This window comes from Zosterops lateralis, assembly GCF_965231275.1.
Source record: "Zosterops lateralis genome assembly, chromosome: 4".
NCBI lineage: Eukaryota > Metazoa > Chordata > Aves > Passeriformes > Zosteropidae > Zosterops > Zosterops lateralis.
The window spans coordinates 622703-641799 of record NC_139765.1 but is presented as its reverse complement, the minus strand read 5'-3'; the positions used below and the strand labels follow the sequence as shown (position 1 = coordinate 641799).

The 19097-nt window shown below is 46.8% G+C and overlaps 1 protein-coding gene across 4 annotated transcripts in view; it reads right to left on the bottom strand.

Annotated features, from left to right (window-relative positions):
* The window catches only part of WNK1 (WNK lysine deficient protein kinase 1), a gene marked incomplete at its 5' end in the record, with an annotated part of 95421 nt that extends 76824 nt beyond the window's left edge, over window positions 1–18597 (bottom strand). For all 4 annotated transcript variants that reach the window (XM_083859345.1, XM_083859346.1, XM_083859347.1 and 1 more), the window contains one exon: window positions 17824–18597. In XM_083859345.1, coding sequence (XP_083715471.1) covers window positions 17824–18597 — 774 coding nt within the window. The remainder of the gene's footprint in view (window positions 1–17823) is intronic.
* Window positions 18598–19097: the final 500 nt, after the last annotated feature.

Sequence of the window (19097 nt, the reverse complement as noted above, 5' to 3'; positions counted from 1 at the left end):
TGTAACAGCTTGGCTGAAGCTTCTTAAACAATTAAGCTCAAGACAGACACTTGGCTGGAAAATTCAGAGCCCAGGTATTGAGGGACACACCAGCTGGGCAGCTGAGAACAGCCTCTTGTGACAGGCCTCAGCCTGAAGTGCTGCTGCCTAATGTATTAGTGCCATGTGTGCTAATCAAGAATTTAAAAGCAGATGACCACTATGTAAATATAGAGCACTACCAGCACACTTCATCCAAAGACAGCCTGTAAAATTCCAGACCTTATTACAGCTAAACTGCAGGATGAACATGAAGGACAAATATGCTCATTTTCATGCTTTCAGAGGTAAAGTGTCAACTTTATGCCAACTGATGGGTGGTAATGCAAAGAAATTCAGTCACATGGAGCTTATCAATAATTTTAACCAACGTTTTAAGCACCATCACCAAGTCTCAGACTGAACATTCAAATATTAAATTGTTGTAGCAGGATTTTTGACAGCAACACACAGAGAGGCTGCAAAAGTAGCAGGGTGTCTCCTGATATCACTTCACCCAAGGAAGTCCCCAGAACAACCTCCCTGAGGCAGCTCCATCCCACTGCATCCAGAGCTTGGATTTCCAGTCACTCAGCATGAGCACACCCCTCTAAAGCTTTCAGAATCGAGTTACTGAAAAGACTTAACAGCAACTATTGCTTCACTTGCAGATCCTTTTCTGAGTGAAAACAAAACTACTGGTGCACTCAGTTTGCCTTTTCTAAAGGCCAACACTCCAAACACAGCGTGTCAAGCTCTGTGCTTTGAACTACCCTTTAGAAACCCCAAAAGGTGTTTTCTATCCAAAGCTCCACGGCTGCAACAGCCAAACTGGACCCAGATGTGATCCACTGCTTAGAAGACAAGAGGAAACAGCAAGGCAGGAGACTTGACAACACACAGAATCTCCTGGACCCTCAGGATCAGGGAAAACCACACTTGATGTCCACAGCCTGTAAGGCACAACAGCCAAATGTCTCAAATCAGTAATAACTAAGGAAAGTGGCTGCAGTCCCTCTCCAGTCTACTGGGAAACCTTCTTCTGTCCTGAAGTCTATTCTGCATCCCTTTTCCAGGGAAACTGGCATACTTGTCATGGAGTAATCAGCTGGTTCCCTAGACTTAACTTACACAATATCATTAGTGTCAGTCAGACACTGAATTAGAAACAGTTACAAAGCAGATAAACCAAAATTCCTCATCCAATCCAACTTTTTTTTCCTCAGAAAAAAAGCAGAAATTGCTAGGAACACAGAAGAAAACAAAAATAGTGACAAGGATTTCAGTAGGAAAAGGATTAAAAAAAAACCCCAAACAAACCCAGCACCCAGCACAAAGTGTGACTATGTGGAGTCCCCAGGTTATCCCAGCACCAGTCACGTTCCCATTGGATACCGGGGCTAACGTGGGGCACGTGGCTGGGCACGAACAACCTCTGTACTATCACCATTCAGGAGGAACTGAAAATCTAAAGGCAACAGCCACAGATGCCTACAATAAAGTGACACTAAACTGATAAAAAGGGAAATTAATTCAGCTCTGCTTCCCCAATAAGACAGCCAACCCCTCTTATCTTTGATGAACGTGTCCCAGGATGTGCCAAAGTGCACAGCACCACGACCCTTGATCTCTGCTTGACACAAGTCATCATTCAAGGCTCGAGATATTTTGCTGTCCCAATGTGTGCAACACTGTTCAAACCCCACAGAACACAGCCAGGCCAGCTGCTGGACTTGCTGCCTTTGAGCACACGCTGATGAATCCCAGATTCTCAAACTGTACACCTGACACAGAACTACAAAACGACCACTCGCATGAGGGTCCAGATGAAAGACTGCCCAGCTTGTGTCACCACAGCAAAGAGATCACAGGCCAAGATACAGCTGAGAAAACACCAACGTTTATCAGAATATGAACTATCCCAGACAAGTTATTCAATACAAAGTCAGAGAACAGGGAAAACTGAAGTCCCTCATGATTTTGAAGCAAAGGTCCACAGTTTTCAAGAAGTGTATCTCCACAAACACCACCAGTATGTCAGAGGGAAGCACACTCTCCATTCCCAGCACCCAGGCCAACTGCATGGACTCAAACACAAGAGGAGTTGTCCACTCAAGAAGGCACACACCTCAAAGGCCACAAAATCTCATTAAAGACTCCAGCACAGGTTCAGCCCCCCTAACTCCCACTGCACTCCCCAAACCTGCAGAGCTGCAGTCACTTGTTTCAGAGTGGCTGCATGGCAGAGGCTCTGCATTAGTGAATTCAGGCTGGAAACCACTGCTGAAACACAAGGCACAGGGAAGGGAAAGTGACATCTGTGCACAACTCCACCAGGCAATGTTTTGGGGTTTTCATTTGCTTTGGTGGGCTGTTTCAAGGGGTTATTTCTTGAAGGCCTGCAGAGACTAGGAGCTAACAGCGTGGCCAATAGCATTTATTGTTCTGTTGTCTGAAAGGATAGACATGAAATCTTAGCTACTCCTTTGAACAAGGCTTTTCAGAGCAACAGGCACAATTCCTCCCAAGGTTTGAGAAACAGGTGGTTTCACTAAATCCTGGTCAATTTCTCCGTTTGTTTATGGTTTTTAACAGTCTGTAGTTACTGCAAATTTTTGCTTCCTTTCTAATTCCGTTTCAGTCCTATGCACTGCAGTCTCCATTAGTCAAGAACTACAATCTTGCTTTACAATAGTTTTCTGCAGTGAAGCTATTTTCAGCTAATGACCATGGCCATTCTCCCATTAAAGTGTTTTTTCAGTCATGGACTTAGCACTCACCATTTTTTTTATGGCACTTTGTTTCCCATTATGCTCAGCAGCCCATGCAGCACAGACATTTTGTAACCAAAGAGCCAATGGCCACTGGCAGGTCTCCCCACCCCTCCCCTTCTCGATATTATGGGAACAAAAAGCCTTATTTGCACAAAAAACCCTCTGCAACCCGCAAAATCAAGGTAAGCCCCTTAATAATCTGTGTCAAGCAGATTTATTACAACTTTCCTTACACTCGATTCATTGCTAGCCAGAATCACCCAGGTACCTCAGGTCTTTTTGGCCAGAAATCCGTATTGAAACACGGACTGAGGATTATCAACTGGTCAAACGACCGGGGGGATACTCTGGATAAATGTTCTTACCCAGTAAAACCACCAAAGGAAAGGAGATTCAGAATTCAGAGCAATCCTTTAGCCACTTCAGAAACAGTGTCAGTAGAATGCAGGATCACTGGATGAAACATTTTCAGCAGCCTAGAAAGACTTCTGGAATACTCTAGAAAAAAATTGTAACTTCATCTGAAAAAATATGGATTTTTCATTTAAATGTCTCACCTTCCTTCTTTCTTCTTTAATTGGGTCTTGGACTATTTCTAACACTTTCATGGGACAGTTTTATTTCAAGTCAGAGTAGTGCTCATGGCCCTCTAAACAAACTATTTGCTCACCAACTTGTGATCCCAGTGACTCCTGATAAACTCACAGCTGTTGGACTGAATATTTATACATGAACCAACCGATGTATTTCCATCTGGTCTTTATGACAAGAGGATGACTATATAAAATGGCAAATCACTACTGCTTCCAAACAAACCTCAGGGAAGAGGAAAGGGAAACTGCTGAGCTGGGCTGCCCTTGACCCATGACAAACAGACAACTCAGCTGTCACTTATGTTTTGGTCATTTGAGTAGCTGCAGAAAGTATATCTGAAATGGGACACCCTATTCAGCTGAAGCTCAATCTAGTCCATGGATTTTTTTCCCTTCCTGGAAAGAAATTTGGCTTGAGAAGGGGGAAGGGAGAAGGCAAGAATATAAAGCAAATTCCCAAGAGAACAGTAAGCACATTTCCATGGATAAGATTGACTTACCAGCTGGAAAATCTAAGTTTGGATGAGGCAGTTCCAGGAGTCAAAGCTTAGGTGCAGGTTTTAAACATGCTCACTCTTCTCTTACATAGTGCAGCTGAACAGAGATAACAAAATCTGCTTCATTCCAGAGTGCAAGAGGAGGCAGGGGAGAAAATAAAATCCTTGTTTTGCCAGATGGCTTACACTGGGACCACAGGAGTATTCAGGAAGGCCAAGGTTAGAAAATAAAGCAGAAAATGACATTGGCAATGACTGATACACTGTTTTGTTGGAGGGGGAGGAATGAGGATATTTCCTGAACAGGTAAGAAGCAAGAACAATTGCCATTCCCACACAGGAACAAGAGAAACAAAAGATACCGTTTCCCTGAATATTATTGCCAGAGAAGATAAGGACAGAAGTCAAAGGGAAAGTGGAAAATAGTTCTCTACATCATCAACCAACTCATTCTTTCCATTCTACATTCCAATGCCAACTTCCTCAGATTTCATACCCCTCTTAAGTGACAAATTATACTTAAAACATGGCTACATTCACAGCCTGCTGCCTTGTAACTGCAGCCATCCACAGCGCCTTAGTTAACGCTTATCAGTTGCGTCATTACCTGGTAGTTATCAGCTCTTTATTTAACCTACTTGCGCTCCTTCGAATTTTACAGTTACCCAAACCATGTGGTTTGTTGCAAAAAGTTATCGAGACCAGAAAGTTGAGCAATGCCGAGTTTTGGACACGCTACAAGAGCACGATCACACATCACAGGCAGACTTCAGAAATTCGGTATTATTTATGAGCTGCCACATCAGAAGTCACAAGTGTTTTCTGACAGAGGCCAAAGCACTGCAGAACTGCAGCAAAGCAAACCTTCAGCTGGACAATTCTGAACACAGACCAGCAATCTGCAGGAATAGTAAATAACAGAGCCTTCCACTAAGGAATTTTGGGAATTATTGTGCTGATGCTGGAAGCACAGGCAGCTACTTTAGCACAGCTGATCCTGGCTGTACTTCCTTTGGGCAGCCCAACCTAATCTAAAGCTACTTAAGCTTTCTTCACAAAACTGACCCATTCCTTTGCTTCACCATTTGACATCATCACTCTGTGCACCAGTGTTGGTTTTCCCGTATTCCAAACCAGTTTATCACCTATTTCCAATTCACAACCCTGTCACTCATACAGTTTAGAATCTAAGGACGCCTTCTCCCAGAGACAACAAATAATGGAATTTTACAGCACAGGTTTATCAAGGAGAAACCATTTATAGCTTGGGAATTTTCACAAAATCTCTACATTTGGAGCAGCAAGACTATAAAGTTTTTCTCACTCTTGTTCCACTCCACACTTCAGACCAATTCAACTCCATATCTCAGAAAAGTGACCCAGAAACCCTTCTGGAGCACTCAGTCATCTGCCCACTAACTGGGCCACAGATGCTGCTCTGGGACACAAGCCTCTCCAGGTCCAAAAGAATTCTTTCAAACACTTCAATTATGGTCACAAAGTTTTTCAAAGACGAAATGTGCACATTCACAATCTATTACAAAATACTAAAAAACCCACAACAAACAGCAACAAAATACTCAGCCTTAGAGGCTGCTGGGCTTATGCAGCTCAAAGCCTGAATGCATCCATAGAATGATTTTATCTGTTCATGAAAGTTACACCAATATTTCATCTGTAAAGAAAACAAAACTGATGCATATCCACAGTAGGTATCTTACTCAAGAAGAGGCTACTAATCTAAGACTATAAAGGGAAGCATTTTGGCAAAAAGCAAGAAATCCACAAACTTCAGAACAAATATTAAAATGATTCTTTCATGAACGAGCCACTCATAGCAAAAGGAACTTTCAGAATCAATCCACAGTTTTGAACTTGCCTGGTCCTAAAACTTTGAAATGTCATGTACAGCCTAAGAAACAAGGAGTTTCTTGAGCTGCTCTTCACCTTTGTCTTATAAATGCTTCTTAACTCTCCAAGTTTGTTGGGAAAAAACCCACTTAAGTCAACAATAAAACCAGATTTCAGACTCTCCAACACCAATAAACCAAACCTCAGTTCTGCTAGGCTTTCTGTGATTCGCCCAACTTTCAGAGATAAGATTCCAGACTGGATGGGAGGAAGAACACCACTTTCTCTGAACCACAGTCCCAAGATAAAAGTCAAGGCACCTGTCTATTTTTCCTTATCATACACGGTCACATTCACTTGCACTGAAATGCTGGAAGGAAACCTGGGTATTTAAGACAATTTGTGACAGATTTTCAGCTATGAACACACAAAATGCACTGGGCTGCTACAGCATTTAAGTCTTCAGCAGCAACCTTGAGGCTCTTCAGTTTTTTGTCTTTCCTGAACCTCCCAGATATGTTCAGGCTTGTATAGAGAGATCAGCAGAAGAAATCATGCCATCACCTTAACTGGCTCACAGTTGCCATCAAGAGGCAAAACATTTCAAATTCAAGCACCCTGTGTAACTCACTACCACCCCTCCTGGCACAAATAACCTAAAATACATTTCTGCTTTTGGGTCTGCAGAAAGAAGCTCAAGCTGCACACATAAAGGAAGTAGAGAAAGCCACAGGAAGATAAAAAAATAATTCTAAAACTAAACTTCAAGTCTTATTTTTGTATCAGACGCTTCTGTTGTTTCTCCCTTTTCAGCACGCTCTTCCTGGCAAACCAAACAACTGACTAAGCCCCAAATTTTGATAAATGCAAATAAAAAGTTTGTCCTCAAAGGCCATTCTCATACTGTCAATCTCTACTGGTCTACATCCCGAGGGGACAATATAAAAAAAAAAAAAAATAAAAATCAATCACTTCTCAGACAGTATTTCTCGCAGTAAGATATTTATCTGAATGGACTGCTTCAAGAACTCTCTAACTCAAGTTTAGCCTCATAAAGACATTTTTAATTTAAGGAGGACTCAGACTGAGTTCAAATAAGCTATAACAAAGCACGTTAACTCAGCATCTTGCATTTTTACATGGACAGATAACCTACATTTCCCAAGTGAAAGAGTACCATAACCAGCTGAATAAAGATAAAGACAGACCAAAAATAGTTTTATGTTGGAAAATATTTGTTAGAATGGAAGTCTCATTTAAAAGAGGCAGATTTGAAAACAGACTTGGTAACATTTTGCAACATTTAAGCAAAACCTGCTAACGGTTCAGAAATTGCCATTAACAGATGCATATTACATAAGCTCACATAGATTTGCAGATCCTTAAGATAATCAGCCTGGATTGCTGAAGCTTTTAATAGCAATATTGGGGGGTTATTGTTTGCATGTCATTAGTCTACCCCAGGATGGAAGCAGCCAAAATACATTCGGAGTGGGGTCACAAACTTGGCACCAACAATCAGCAGAGGAGAAGCAAGTCCCAGGTGAGCCTGGGAGAGGAAATGTCCAGGGAAAGCTGGGTCACCCCATCAGCTGGGCACTTTTAACCTCTCATGAGAGTACTGAAGTGGCCCAAACCAGACAAAATGCACATGGCTGGTGGTATCAGCTTTGGACTCTCTTCCACTGAGCTCAGCAAAGCTGGTTCAGATTTGCCCCAGTTCCACACAAAGAGATTGGTATTCCTACTCTTTTCAAATACTACTAAACGCTGGCATTGAACTCACAATTGCATAATTGGGTTTTTCCATCTTGACCTTTCTGCCACCAGCCCCAGACCTGCTATCAGAACACACAATCTTCAACTGCTGATGCAATGAAACTGCTGAAACTAGAAATGGCTCAAACCGGCAGATGAAAGGGGTGACCCAGAACAGCTAAATGGAAACAATATCACTCCCACCTCACCTGAGAGGTCTGCAAAGCTTATTTCCCACCCTGCCTGCCACCTTCCTCCAGCAGGACCAGAGCAGCCCAACAGGACCTATGGAAAGGTTCTGCAGGGAGTGCTTGTCCAACAAAGGCAGGATCAGAACCTCTCTGGGCTATGGCTGCAAGCACAACCTGTGATTGGGTGCTATGGGAGTCTCCAAAACTTCCTCTTTGTTTTAATCCTACTGGTAACATCTGAGGAGTCCTGATAACCACTTGCAAAATTAGAAGACTTGAAATGCATCACCACGATCCTTGTCCTGAGAACAGAGACCCCAAAGAACTGCTGCCCATAGATTCCCAAGAGGTGAACCAGGTGAATTCAGAACCACGTTCTGGGGACATAGATCATGAAAAAAAATGGCACCACCTACATTTAAACACATTTATTCCGGTGTTATTGACACATCACTCTGAAAGCTCTTAGATATTTTAGTTACAGGGCCATCAATATACAACATCCTTTCTAAAGGATTTCTAGAGTCTCAGTATACAGGCAGCATTCCCAAAGATTCTGCCTAGTTCTAAAATGACAAATTCCAAGGCAGCAGTTTGTCTCTGTGTGATTTAGAATGAGCTAGCCTTGTAAAAACTGCTAACTGCTTTAGATACATATTAATACACAGCTTGTGGAAGGCTGTGATATAACAACATAACACCACCAGTCCAATTTTTATCAGGCTGCCATTTCCTTTGCCAAAACACCACCTGAGAGCACGTCAAATTACTTGTGAGCCAGGCAAAGCAACAGTGCTGCCTGGAATTCCCCAGGCAAATCCTGAAGCACTTCAGAATAATCTGGATATGTGCAATGTTCCAGCCACCACCAGGGGAAAATGACAAGTGGGATGAAGTCCAGAATTATACTCAGGAACTGAATCTGAATTTTGGTCACTGGATTCCACCCATTACTTTATTCTGACTTTTTAGGGAAAAAAGATTTGTCGACACCTGTGATGAACTTGCTGCTTGGATCTCCTTTTGGGTAAGAGGCCAGTGTGGCACAAAACAGGATTAACACCAGGTGGAGTCAGGGGTGTCCTGCAGGCTGTGCCCACAAGACAAGACAAGTTCCCTCTCTCAAACACGACCTCAAGTGAGGCACAGACTCAACCCTCATCCCCTCTCCACTTCCCCCAGCTCTCCCACAGGGAATGAGGGCAGCCAAAACCACACACTGAGGAGTGTTGGGATGACAATCTGGAAATACACTGAGGAAACTGGAAATAGAGGAGAAAGAAGGATATCTGTAATATCTTGACCAAAAACATCCTAACACTGTTCAAGGTTCAATACACACCCTAAATGATCCTCAAACTGACCTATAAGACAGTCCCAGGGAATGCAAACAGCTTCCACAAAAATACTTATGAAGTCAGTATAAAAACTGAGTCCTGTTCATTTGGACAAGAATTAAAATAACAGATTTTAAAAGATATGCAGATGGTTCATGTTAGATAAAAGCCTTCAACTACTCCAAGAAATCAATTTTCAGCATGACAAATCCTTCTATTTGAATACAAACTGTTCCAAGTGTACTGGAAGAGCATTTTTCCAAGTGTGGTGTACACACATCATGATCTAGTTAAAACCACAGTATCATCATCTGAAGTTTTAAGAGTCAAAACCAGCAACTTCCTACAATCTGTTATTAAAAATAAACACCATCAACAACAAACCCCATGAACACATGCTAAGCCAAGAGAAAGTCCCATGCCCAGCTGCAGGAGCACTGCAAATTTACATGAGATTTATTATCTTTCTTATAACTCAAACGTTGCATCCATTAAGTAGAGTGGCAAACCGAACAGGAAGACACTCAACTTTTATTTCAACTCAACCATGATTTGAGAGACCCAATTAGTAATCTCAAAAAAAGGCTGGTAATCTTTACAGGAAATGCATGACAGGAAGCACCGAGACTGCCACTGCTCAGCACCAGCTTTGTCACCTGCAGCACAGAGAACCTGCTGTCAGCCAGAGCTGGGATGTTACACGAGCTGCTGCAAGGAACAAAACCCACAAAGACAAAATAGGAAAAAGAACATGTGGCCCAGAGGGATGTTGCCAACCAAAAGGGATTGAGAACTGCACTGTACCATGCACTGCCTCCATGGAGACTACCACAGATCTATTACTGCTTGTTTTATTTATTACTCTGCTCGACAGCTCTCAAAGGACTCTGTACAGGATGTCTCCAGGGAGCTTTTATCAGGTGGGGTTTTTTCCCTTACAAAGAAAGATTACAGACCTGGTACTTTTCCCCAGCCCTCAGAAGTTTTGTTATGAAGCTAAGTGTTTTAAACCACAACAGCCCCAAACCAATCTCATTTAAGAGATTTAATTCTGCACCTCTCAAACCCACGCGAACTGACAATAGGAGCCTGTTTATTTCTGTAACAAACGCTGCATTTTCAGAATGTACTTATCCGATTATATTCCTTGCCTCACAAGCAGCCAGTCACAAATTGAACCGCAGCCATCTCCAAAAGTGATATCCCTTTGAGGTGAGATTATTTTCCTAAGGAGAGGTCTCCTAACAGCTGCAGCTCCAGAATGTACTTCAAAAGCTCCCTTCTCTCTTTCAGGGTCACCTTTGTCCAGTCGGAGGGAGCCTGACCACTGTTTATACTTCTGCAGGTAATTAGTCTGGCTCCTTTCCCATGTCATTTATCACGTTGTCAATTGTATCAATTACAGCACAAACACTCCAGAATATGGCTGGGTTTTCATCTTTAGCTAAAGGAGCACCTTTCACATCAGAGATACCAAGCCAGTGAGTACCAGTAATTTGTTCTGCCCTGTGACACAGAAAACCAGCAAAATTTTAGACTTTACTGCACAGAATTTCAAGGTCCCTGCATATACACACTTGGAAATCCAGCATCCTGAAAGTGCCATCAGCCCACTGTACACTTAGAGCTTTAGGGATTGTACTTTCAGTATTTTCCAATTTACAGAGCTGAAATCAAAAGAGATAATAAGGACAGCATGGTGTTGACAGATTGTCACATACCTTGATTAATCTACATTTGTGACAATGCCCCAGCTGGCCCAGAAGCAGTCACAAACAGGAGCCACACAAACTGGTAAAGCATTATTTATAAACACTGATGTGGGGTACAGGGCAGGCACGGGAGCCAGCACACTGCATTGGACTTGGACTTCATCTCCCAGTAAAAGCTCCAGAAAATGTATTTTTAAATAATCAGAATGAAACCACAGTCAGAGCTTTCAAAGACTGCACATTTGTTTCGGGATATTGACTATTTCTCCAGAACTAACAGAATGTAACAGTTTTCCAACAGTGCTTGACAGATGAATCCCAGGGCCACACTCCTCAGCTTCCTCTCCCTGCAGAAAGGTCTAGATCTGGTTTTCCATTTTGCTTTAATGTAGCTACACGACTGTGCATCAGAGCCAGCATCTTTGCACTCAGGACTCCTAGTGAGCAATATGCAAACAGCTTTTAAAAAAGAAAAAAAAAAAAAAAAAAAAAAGACTACAGGATGCCACAGTTATGTGGTAAAAGACCTTTTTTGGTTGTCAGACTTGAATGTGCAACTTCTGAAACATTCTCAGCTCTGCCCGTCCAGAAAGAATAGAGAATTTTAAGTATTATACATTGACTTCAGCAAGCTGATATTGATCATGGTAAGTCTGCAGTGGACTCTATACTCCAGAGTACAGGAACTGCATTCCATTGTTGTCTGCTGACCTAAAAATCACCATTAAATATAGCTTAAAGACTAAGAGATAAAGATAAGCATCATTAAATCTGAAGTGTCACTGAAAGTGAAGCTATGCATCACATCCAAGCTACTTCCTGCACTCTGAGTTATAAGTTAACATTGTTAGACTCAGAAAAATTCTGACAGATGGAAATATTATTTAGTACCTTGCTGTTTCCTGCTACAAAGTGTCAGTTGCATTATCATTTTTACCAGAGTGCACTACAGAATCTCATGGTTCACATCCAGTTCTGGCACTGTGCTTGTTCCCAGCTGGTTTTTCACTGCCATTTCCTATGTAAGAAAAATCCATTTGCAAGCTGGAGTGTTTGTACACCACATTGGTGTGCAGTTAGACATCTGCTGGAGAACCGCACACGTGTAACCTACACCAATTTATTACTCAGATGATTTACAGCTGAAGGGAACCAAATTCACAGGCAGCTTTCCCTCAAAACAGTAATGACTACAACAAACTTCATGGACCACTTTCACCTGCCAGCTCATGGGGACTCTGTTGCTTAAGAAGAGCATCCAGTTCCTTTTTAATCCTTCAGCCTCTCACATGTTAGTCAGAATAACCTGACACCACACTGAGGCCAGAGCAATAAAAAGCAATGTATCAGTGAGAAGGTGCACTGTGAACTCTGTGTGTGAGTGCCCAGGAGCCCTGTCAGAGCACAGGGACAGGACACAGAGCTGTGTGTGAGTGCCCAGGAGCCCTGTCAGGGCACAGGGACAGGACACAGAGCTGTGTGTGAGTGCCCAGGAGCCCTGTCAGAGCACAGGGACAGGACACAGAGCTGTGTGTGAGTGCCCAGGAGCCCTGTCAGAGCACAGGACAGCAGGACACAGAGCTGTGTGTGAGTGCCCAGGAGCCCTGTCAGAGCACAGGGACAGGACACAGAGCTGTGTGTGAGTGCCCAGGAGCCCTGTCAGGGCACAGGGACAGGACACAGAGCTGTGTGTGAGTGCCCAGGAGCCCTGTCAGAGCACAGGGACAGGACACAGAGCTGTGTGTGAGTGCCCAGGAGCCCTGTCAGAGCACAGGGACAGCAGGACACAGAGCTGTGTGTGAGTGCCCAGGAGCCCTGTCAGAGCACAGGGACAGGACACAGAGCTGTGTGTGAGTGCCCAGGAGCCCTGTCAGAGCACAGGACAGCAGGACACAGAGCTGTGTGTGAGTGCCCAGGAGCCCTGTCAGAGCACAGGGACAGGACACAGAGCTGTGTGTGAGTGCCCAGGAGCCCTGTCAGAGCACAGGGACAGCAGGACACAGAGCTGTGTGTGAGTGCCCAGGAGCCCTGTCAGAGCACAGGACAGCAGGACACAGAGCTGTGTGTGAGTGCCCAGGAGCCCTGTCAGAGCACAGGGACAGGACACAGAGCTGTGTGTGAGTGCCCAGGAGCCCTGTCAGAGCACAGGGACAGGACACAGAGCTGTGTGTGAGTGCCCAGGAGCCCTGTCAGAGCACAGGGACAGGACACAGAGCTGTGTGTGAGTGCCCAGGAGCCCTGTCAGAGCACAGGGACAGGACACAGAGCTGTGTGTGAGTGCCCAGGAGCCCTGTCAGAGCACAGGGACAGGACACAGAGCTGTGTGTGAGTGCCCAGGAGCCCTGTCAGGGCACAGGGACAGGACACAGAGCTGTGTGTGAGTGCCCAGGAGCCCTGTCAGGGCACAGGGACAGGACACAGAGCTGTGTGTGAGTGCCCAGGAGCCCTGTCAGAGCACAGGACAGCAGGACACAGAGCTGTGTGTGAGTGCCCAGGAGCCCTGTCAGAGCACAGGGACAGGACACAGAGCTGTGTGTGAGTGCCCAGGAGCCCTGTCAGAGCACAGGGACAGGACACAGAGCTGTGTGTGAGTGCCCAGGAGCCCTGTCAGAGCACAGGGACAGGACACAGAGCTGTGTGTGAGTGCCCAGGAGCCCTGTCAGAGCACAGGACAGCAGGACACAGAGCTGTGTGTGAGTGCCCAGGAGCCCTGTCAGAGCACAGGGACAGGACACAGAGCTGTGTGTGAGTGCCCAGGAGCCCTGTCAGAGCACAGGACAGCAGGACACAGAGCTGTGTGTGAGTGCCCAGGAGCCCTGTCAGAGCACAGGGACAGGACACAGAGCTGTGTGTGAGTGCCCAGGAGCCCTGTCAGAGCACAGGGACAGGACACAGAGCTGTGTGTGAGTGCCCAGGAGCCCTGTCAGAGCACAGGGACAGGACACAGAGCTGTGTGTGAGTGCCCAGGAGCCCTGTCAGAGCACAGGACAGCAGGACACAGAGCTGTGTGTGAGTGCCCAGGAGCCCTGTCAGGGCACAGGGACAGGACACAGAGCTGTGTGTGAGTGCCCAGGAGCCCTGTCAGAGCACAGGGACAGGACACAGAGCTGTGTGTGAGTGCCCAGGAGCCCTGTCAGAGCACAGGACAGCAGGACACAGAGCTGTGTGTGAGTGCCCAGGAGCCCTGTCAGAGCACAGGGACAGGACACAGAGCTGTGTGTGAGTGCCCAGGAGCCCTGTCAGAGCACAGGGACAGGACACAGAGCTGTGTGTGAGTGCCCAGGAGCCCTGTCAGAGCACAGGACAGCAGGACACAGAGCTGTGTGTGAGTGCCCAGGAGCCCTGTCAGGGCACAGGGACAGGACACAGAGCTGTGTGTGAGTGCCCAGGAGCCCTGTCAGAGCACAGGACAGCAGGACACAGCTCACCAGACACACCAGTCACCAGGATCGTGGTTCCAACCCTGCAAACACCTTCCTGGTAACAGTTTATAAATCCTGCTTCCTTTACAGAGCACACTGCCCAAATGAGAGCTCAGTCTTGGGCTGCCTGACAAAGAGTTCAAAGGAGCCAAATTCACCTCCACACCAGTAAGCACATTCCTATTTGAAAAACTATTAATTTGAATAACCCAGAGCAAGAATTCTAGATAGAAGATTTTGCAGTCCAGCAAGGGAATGCACCAATCTGCACAGTTCTGTAAACCAGCAGTTAAATGACAATCTTGATTTAAAGCCACTCACAGGGACTCAGAGGGATGACACAACAGCACTAAGATTTGGCTTTTGCAGCCAACTCTATGACTTGCTACTTCTGGCATTACTTTGCACACCTAAAGCATCGGGGAAGGCATCACATTTTAGCCACAACGTTACCTGAACTGCACAGAGGTGACAAACTCACTGCTCAAACATAATTTACAAAGACCACTTTTGTCAACATCTACCTACTTAAAAACCCTTTAATTAGTAACCCTAACGAGTATTTTAGTCAATTTATGAGATGTGCTAATGACAACAGTAGGAGGCACACTTGACTCAGAATAACTAGAGCTGAGATGAACACATACAAGGGGAATAAAAGCATTTGAAGGCCAGCACTACACTGACAAGTTCCTTGCAGCAGCTGAAGTGAGCACTGGCATGAAGCAGGGGCTGCTGAGCTCCTCACAGCTCCACTACACTCACAGCAGGGCAGGTATTTCACATTTAAACACCTGCACACAATCTTTTAAAGCAGGTTCATTTACAACTTGCTTCACATGGACAGGCCACAGGGTAAACTAGGATAGTCCATCAGCCACACCTGTCTTGGGTTTTTGTTACAGTCAACAAAATTAACTCATCTTCCACAGATCCAGAAAAAACAAAGAGTGTTGGCCAGGACTTTGGCTTGCTGGAGATACCAAGAACACCAGCAGGTCACCCAGTGAATTGCAGCTATTCCCCTTCCACTTCCTCCACAGATCAATTTATCAAGCAGAAGGGGCAATTCAATTACAAGGCAATTCAAAAGCCTTGAGGACATGAGCAATATCCTCCACAGTTTCACTACCTTGGGAACACAAGCTGCATTTCATAAGCAGCATCTAAACTTCCTCTGAAAGGAAGCATAGTCATAATCTCAGGTTTTGATCTTCATAGCTACAAAGCACATACAAAAAATGAAGCATAGTTGCAGTATTCAGAATTAAAAAGTCATTCTGCCAGACACCAGCACAAAACCTTCAGTAGAGTTGTTCAGAAGACTCTGGGCAGGTGGGACACCTCAGGTGCCTACACCTGCTAGCAGGAATACAGAGAAAAACTATTATTGCTGAGGAACATCATTTCAAGATAATTCAAGCAGCCATCAGTTAGTGATGGTTACTGTAACACAGCATGGAAAAAATCAATCACATTTCCCTAATAAAATAATTAGGCTTTAAAGGTTCACCAATCCTCAAACCGTGGCATCCTGGAAAACCAATAACATCTAAGTTTCAGTCCATCTCTGTGAATGCAGGTTTCATTTTGACACAAATGATGCATAACAAATGTCAACCCGTCAGCAATTACGTTTTCCTATATAAGAGGATATAACCACCATCCCTACAAATACCAAGTTCCTCCTTTTCTTTCTAGCCACAGACAATAAAACAGGACTTAATCTTAAAATATTGTACTAGCTGCAGAGTCTAGCTCCTTCAGCAAAGACTTTAACAGCTATAAACTGTACATTCCTATTTTAAACCTGTCACTTTGCACTGTCTCCTGAGAGGAACAATGCTGCCTTTGGAATCAAGGCACTCCTGCAATGCAGCTCCCCCTCTGAGCAACACATCCAGTATTTCCCCTTGCAAATATTTCCCATTCATGCTTTTTGCAACTTGTCAATTTTGATACTACTCATTAAATTCACCAATCTATTGAAGGCCCAGCAACATGCCCTCTAAAAATGAGTCACCATCAAATTCTCTATCAAATTCCTTCAAAGGTGATGCTTCTCCAGTCTGTCCACATGGTACAATGATGATGAAGACACTTCAACAGGCAGCACTAGTGAAAAGCAACTGAGGCCAAGCTGATGTGAGTTTCTGATCAGCAAGTGTGAAGATTAAAATAGACAGAGATTAAAGTCACACAACTCGAAAATTGAAAATATTAAAATTTCAAATAAAAGCCATATAATTTTGATGGGTTATTAATCTCCTCACTGTTCAAACTGCATAAGCAAAGCTTCAGCAGAGGCCAACACTTGATCATTTCACTTTTAATTTAAAATCAATGCTGAAACAGGACCACCACAGCAAGTATGTAGCTAACTTGGAGGAGCAGGGCATGCTGAAGGGTCACAAAGAAAACTGGAAGCTTTCCTCCACAGTTGGTAAGCACAGAATAATGGCAACAACATAATGAACTGAGATACTGGTGGAATGCTTGAGCAACCATCCAAGAGCAAATATGAATACAAATTAAGAAATCTTTTAATAAATTCCCTCAGCTTGACTGGAACAGATATACAAGTGCTTGTGAGAAAGTTCTGGTGCAGCCACTGCAATCAATCATGTGTGAGCCACTGACTGCTTAACAACCCTACAAAGAGTTTTGGGATTTTCACCCAAGGCTCTTTTGTCTGCCCCAAATTGGATGGGAACACAACCAATAATAAAAACGTGCCACACGAGCCCTTCTATGAACTGCACCAAAACCCAACACTAAACCTTCTCACTCAACTCCGAGGCTCTGGAAACAAAGCAGCACACCGGGTATTTGTTCCTGGTACTCCAAGCTCTTCCCACCTCTCTCCAGGTTGTTGCACAGCAACCCGTGTGCTCCACAAGCTCTGACTCGCAGGACCGGGGCTGTTCCTGCCACCCCGGACTGGGCTCCTGCAGAACTCTGACTCTGCTCAGAGACTCGATAAAAGAGCAGCATGTTAGTCCCGTTTAATCCACCACTCATCTCGGAAGGCTCAACTTCAGGGCGTTTTCTAAAGCTCCAGAGAGAAGATCATCTCTTTCTTTCCTCATCCCTGTTAACAAGTATGAGCCCTGCAAGTTGGAATGAGAATAGAGCTTTGCAGAACTGAATGGTGTGATACCCTGCATGACTTGTGAATATTCCAGAGTTATCTATCCCACAGGAAAACACTGCCACTACCTAGGAAACATCTGTGAAATTAATGCTTTCGCGTTTTTTCTTAACAAAAACAGCTAAACAAATATTGAAACATTCAGAGTAGCTCAAGTCGACATTCACTCACACATCTTCCCTGGGCCTCCCTGAAGCTGCACACAAGTGATGTTACAATCCTCCAGGCCGCCTTTTGGAGGCAGAAAACACAAGACACTACAGGAAACACAACTGTAGCACGCTGTGTGATGATAAAGCCAAAAGACTCTTCAGAGAGCAGAGTATTTAAAATAATTAAAAAGCAAACTGACACTACGGAAGGGATGCACTTTCCTTCCAAAGGAGCCTCAGGTAAGGTCTGTAGCTCTTTCCTAATCGAGCAGAGCTCAGCTGATGGGTTTTATCCCCTTCGAGCACAATGACCAGCACCTGGGAGAGTGACCGTGCCGCGATAATCCCTATTTCTTATTTATTTTACCTGCAGCTCGCACCAGGCAACCTCCACGGTGGTGTCAGTATCCAGCCCTTTATACACCGTCTTGAAGGAGCCTCTCCCGATCTCGATGTCAAACTTGAGGAAGCGGCCGTCGGGGGAGATGCCCACGGCCTTGGTCTCCAGCTCCTCGCTGTCCTCCTGCTGCGCCCGGCGCTCCTCGAACTCGCGGCTGGCGGCGGACAGCCCCCCGGCAGCGCTGCTGGGGGGCAGCGCGGCGGCCTCCTCGCCCTCCTCCTCCTCGCGGGCCTCCTTGTGCAGCGCCGGGGCGGCGTCCTTGCCCGCGGGGGGCTCTCCTGTGTCGCGGCCCTGCAGCGGCAGCGGGGCGGGCTCGGGCTCGGCCGCGGGCGCGTCGGGCTCGGTGCCCGCGGGGGGATAGGCGGTCCGGCCCGCGGCCTCGGCCGGGAACACCGCGGGAGCGGCGCTGCCGCCCGACACGGGCCCCGGGGGCGCGGCGGGCTGCAGGCTGGGCAGCTCCAAGGCCGTGGCGTTGGAGTCGCAGATGACGCTCCGGCGGAAGAAGCGGTGCTCGGTGGCCGCCGCCCCCCGGCTGTCCTTGTCCATGGTGTGGCGGCGGCGCCGGTACTCCTCGCTGCGGCCTCCGTTCCCCGGCCCGCCGCCCGCCGCGCCGGCCGGCCCGTGCTCGGCGGCGCCCAGCTTGTCCCCGACGGAGCTGTCCGAGCTGGAGCCGTTCTTGGGCGGCGGCGGCGGCGGCAGCAGGAAGCGCGGGCTCGGGGGGCCGCTGCCGTCCCCCGACATGGTGCCCCGGGGAGGAGGCAGGGGCCGGTCACTGAGCGGGGAGCGCGCCCGGCCGCCGCTGCCGTTGCGGCCGCGACACAGGAGGGTCCCGGGGGCTCCTGGCGGCGGAGCTGGGAGGCTGGGCCGGCGGGGTGGCTCCCCGGTCAGCGTCTGCATCCATCCTGCGGCGGGGAGCCGGGCAGCGGGGCCGACATGGAGCTCCGGGGGCGGACACGGGGCGGCCGGGGAGGGAAGGGAAAGGAAAGCCCGAGCTCCGGGGAAGGGAGGCCCCGAGCGGGGGAGAGGCCGGAGCCCCGCCGGCGGTGAGAGCGAGCGGGGCCGGGGAGGGGAAGGGAAGGGGCCGGGAGGCGGGCAGGGAGCGGGGCGCAGGCCCGCACGCCCAAGAGCGGCCGCGCTCAGTCACTCGCCCCGAGCGGCGGAGGCCCGGCAGGCCCGGGGCAGGGAGGGGGTCCCGGGGCTCAGCCCCGCCTCACCGGGGCGCCCATGGCGGCCGCGGCCTC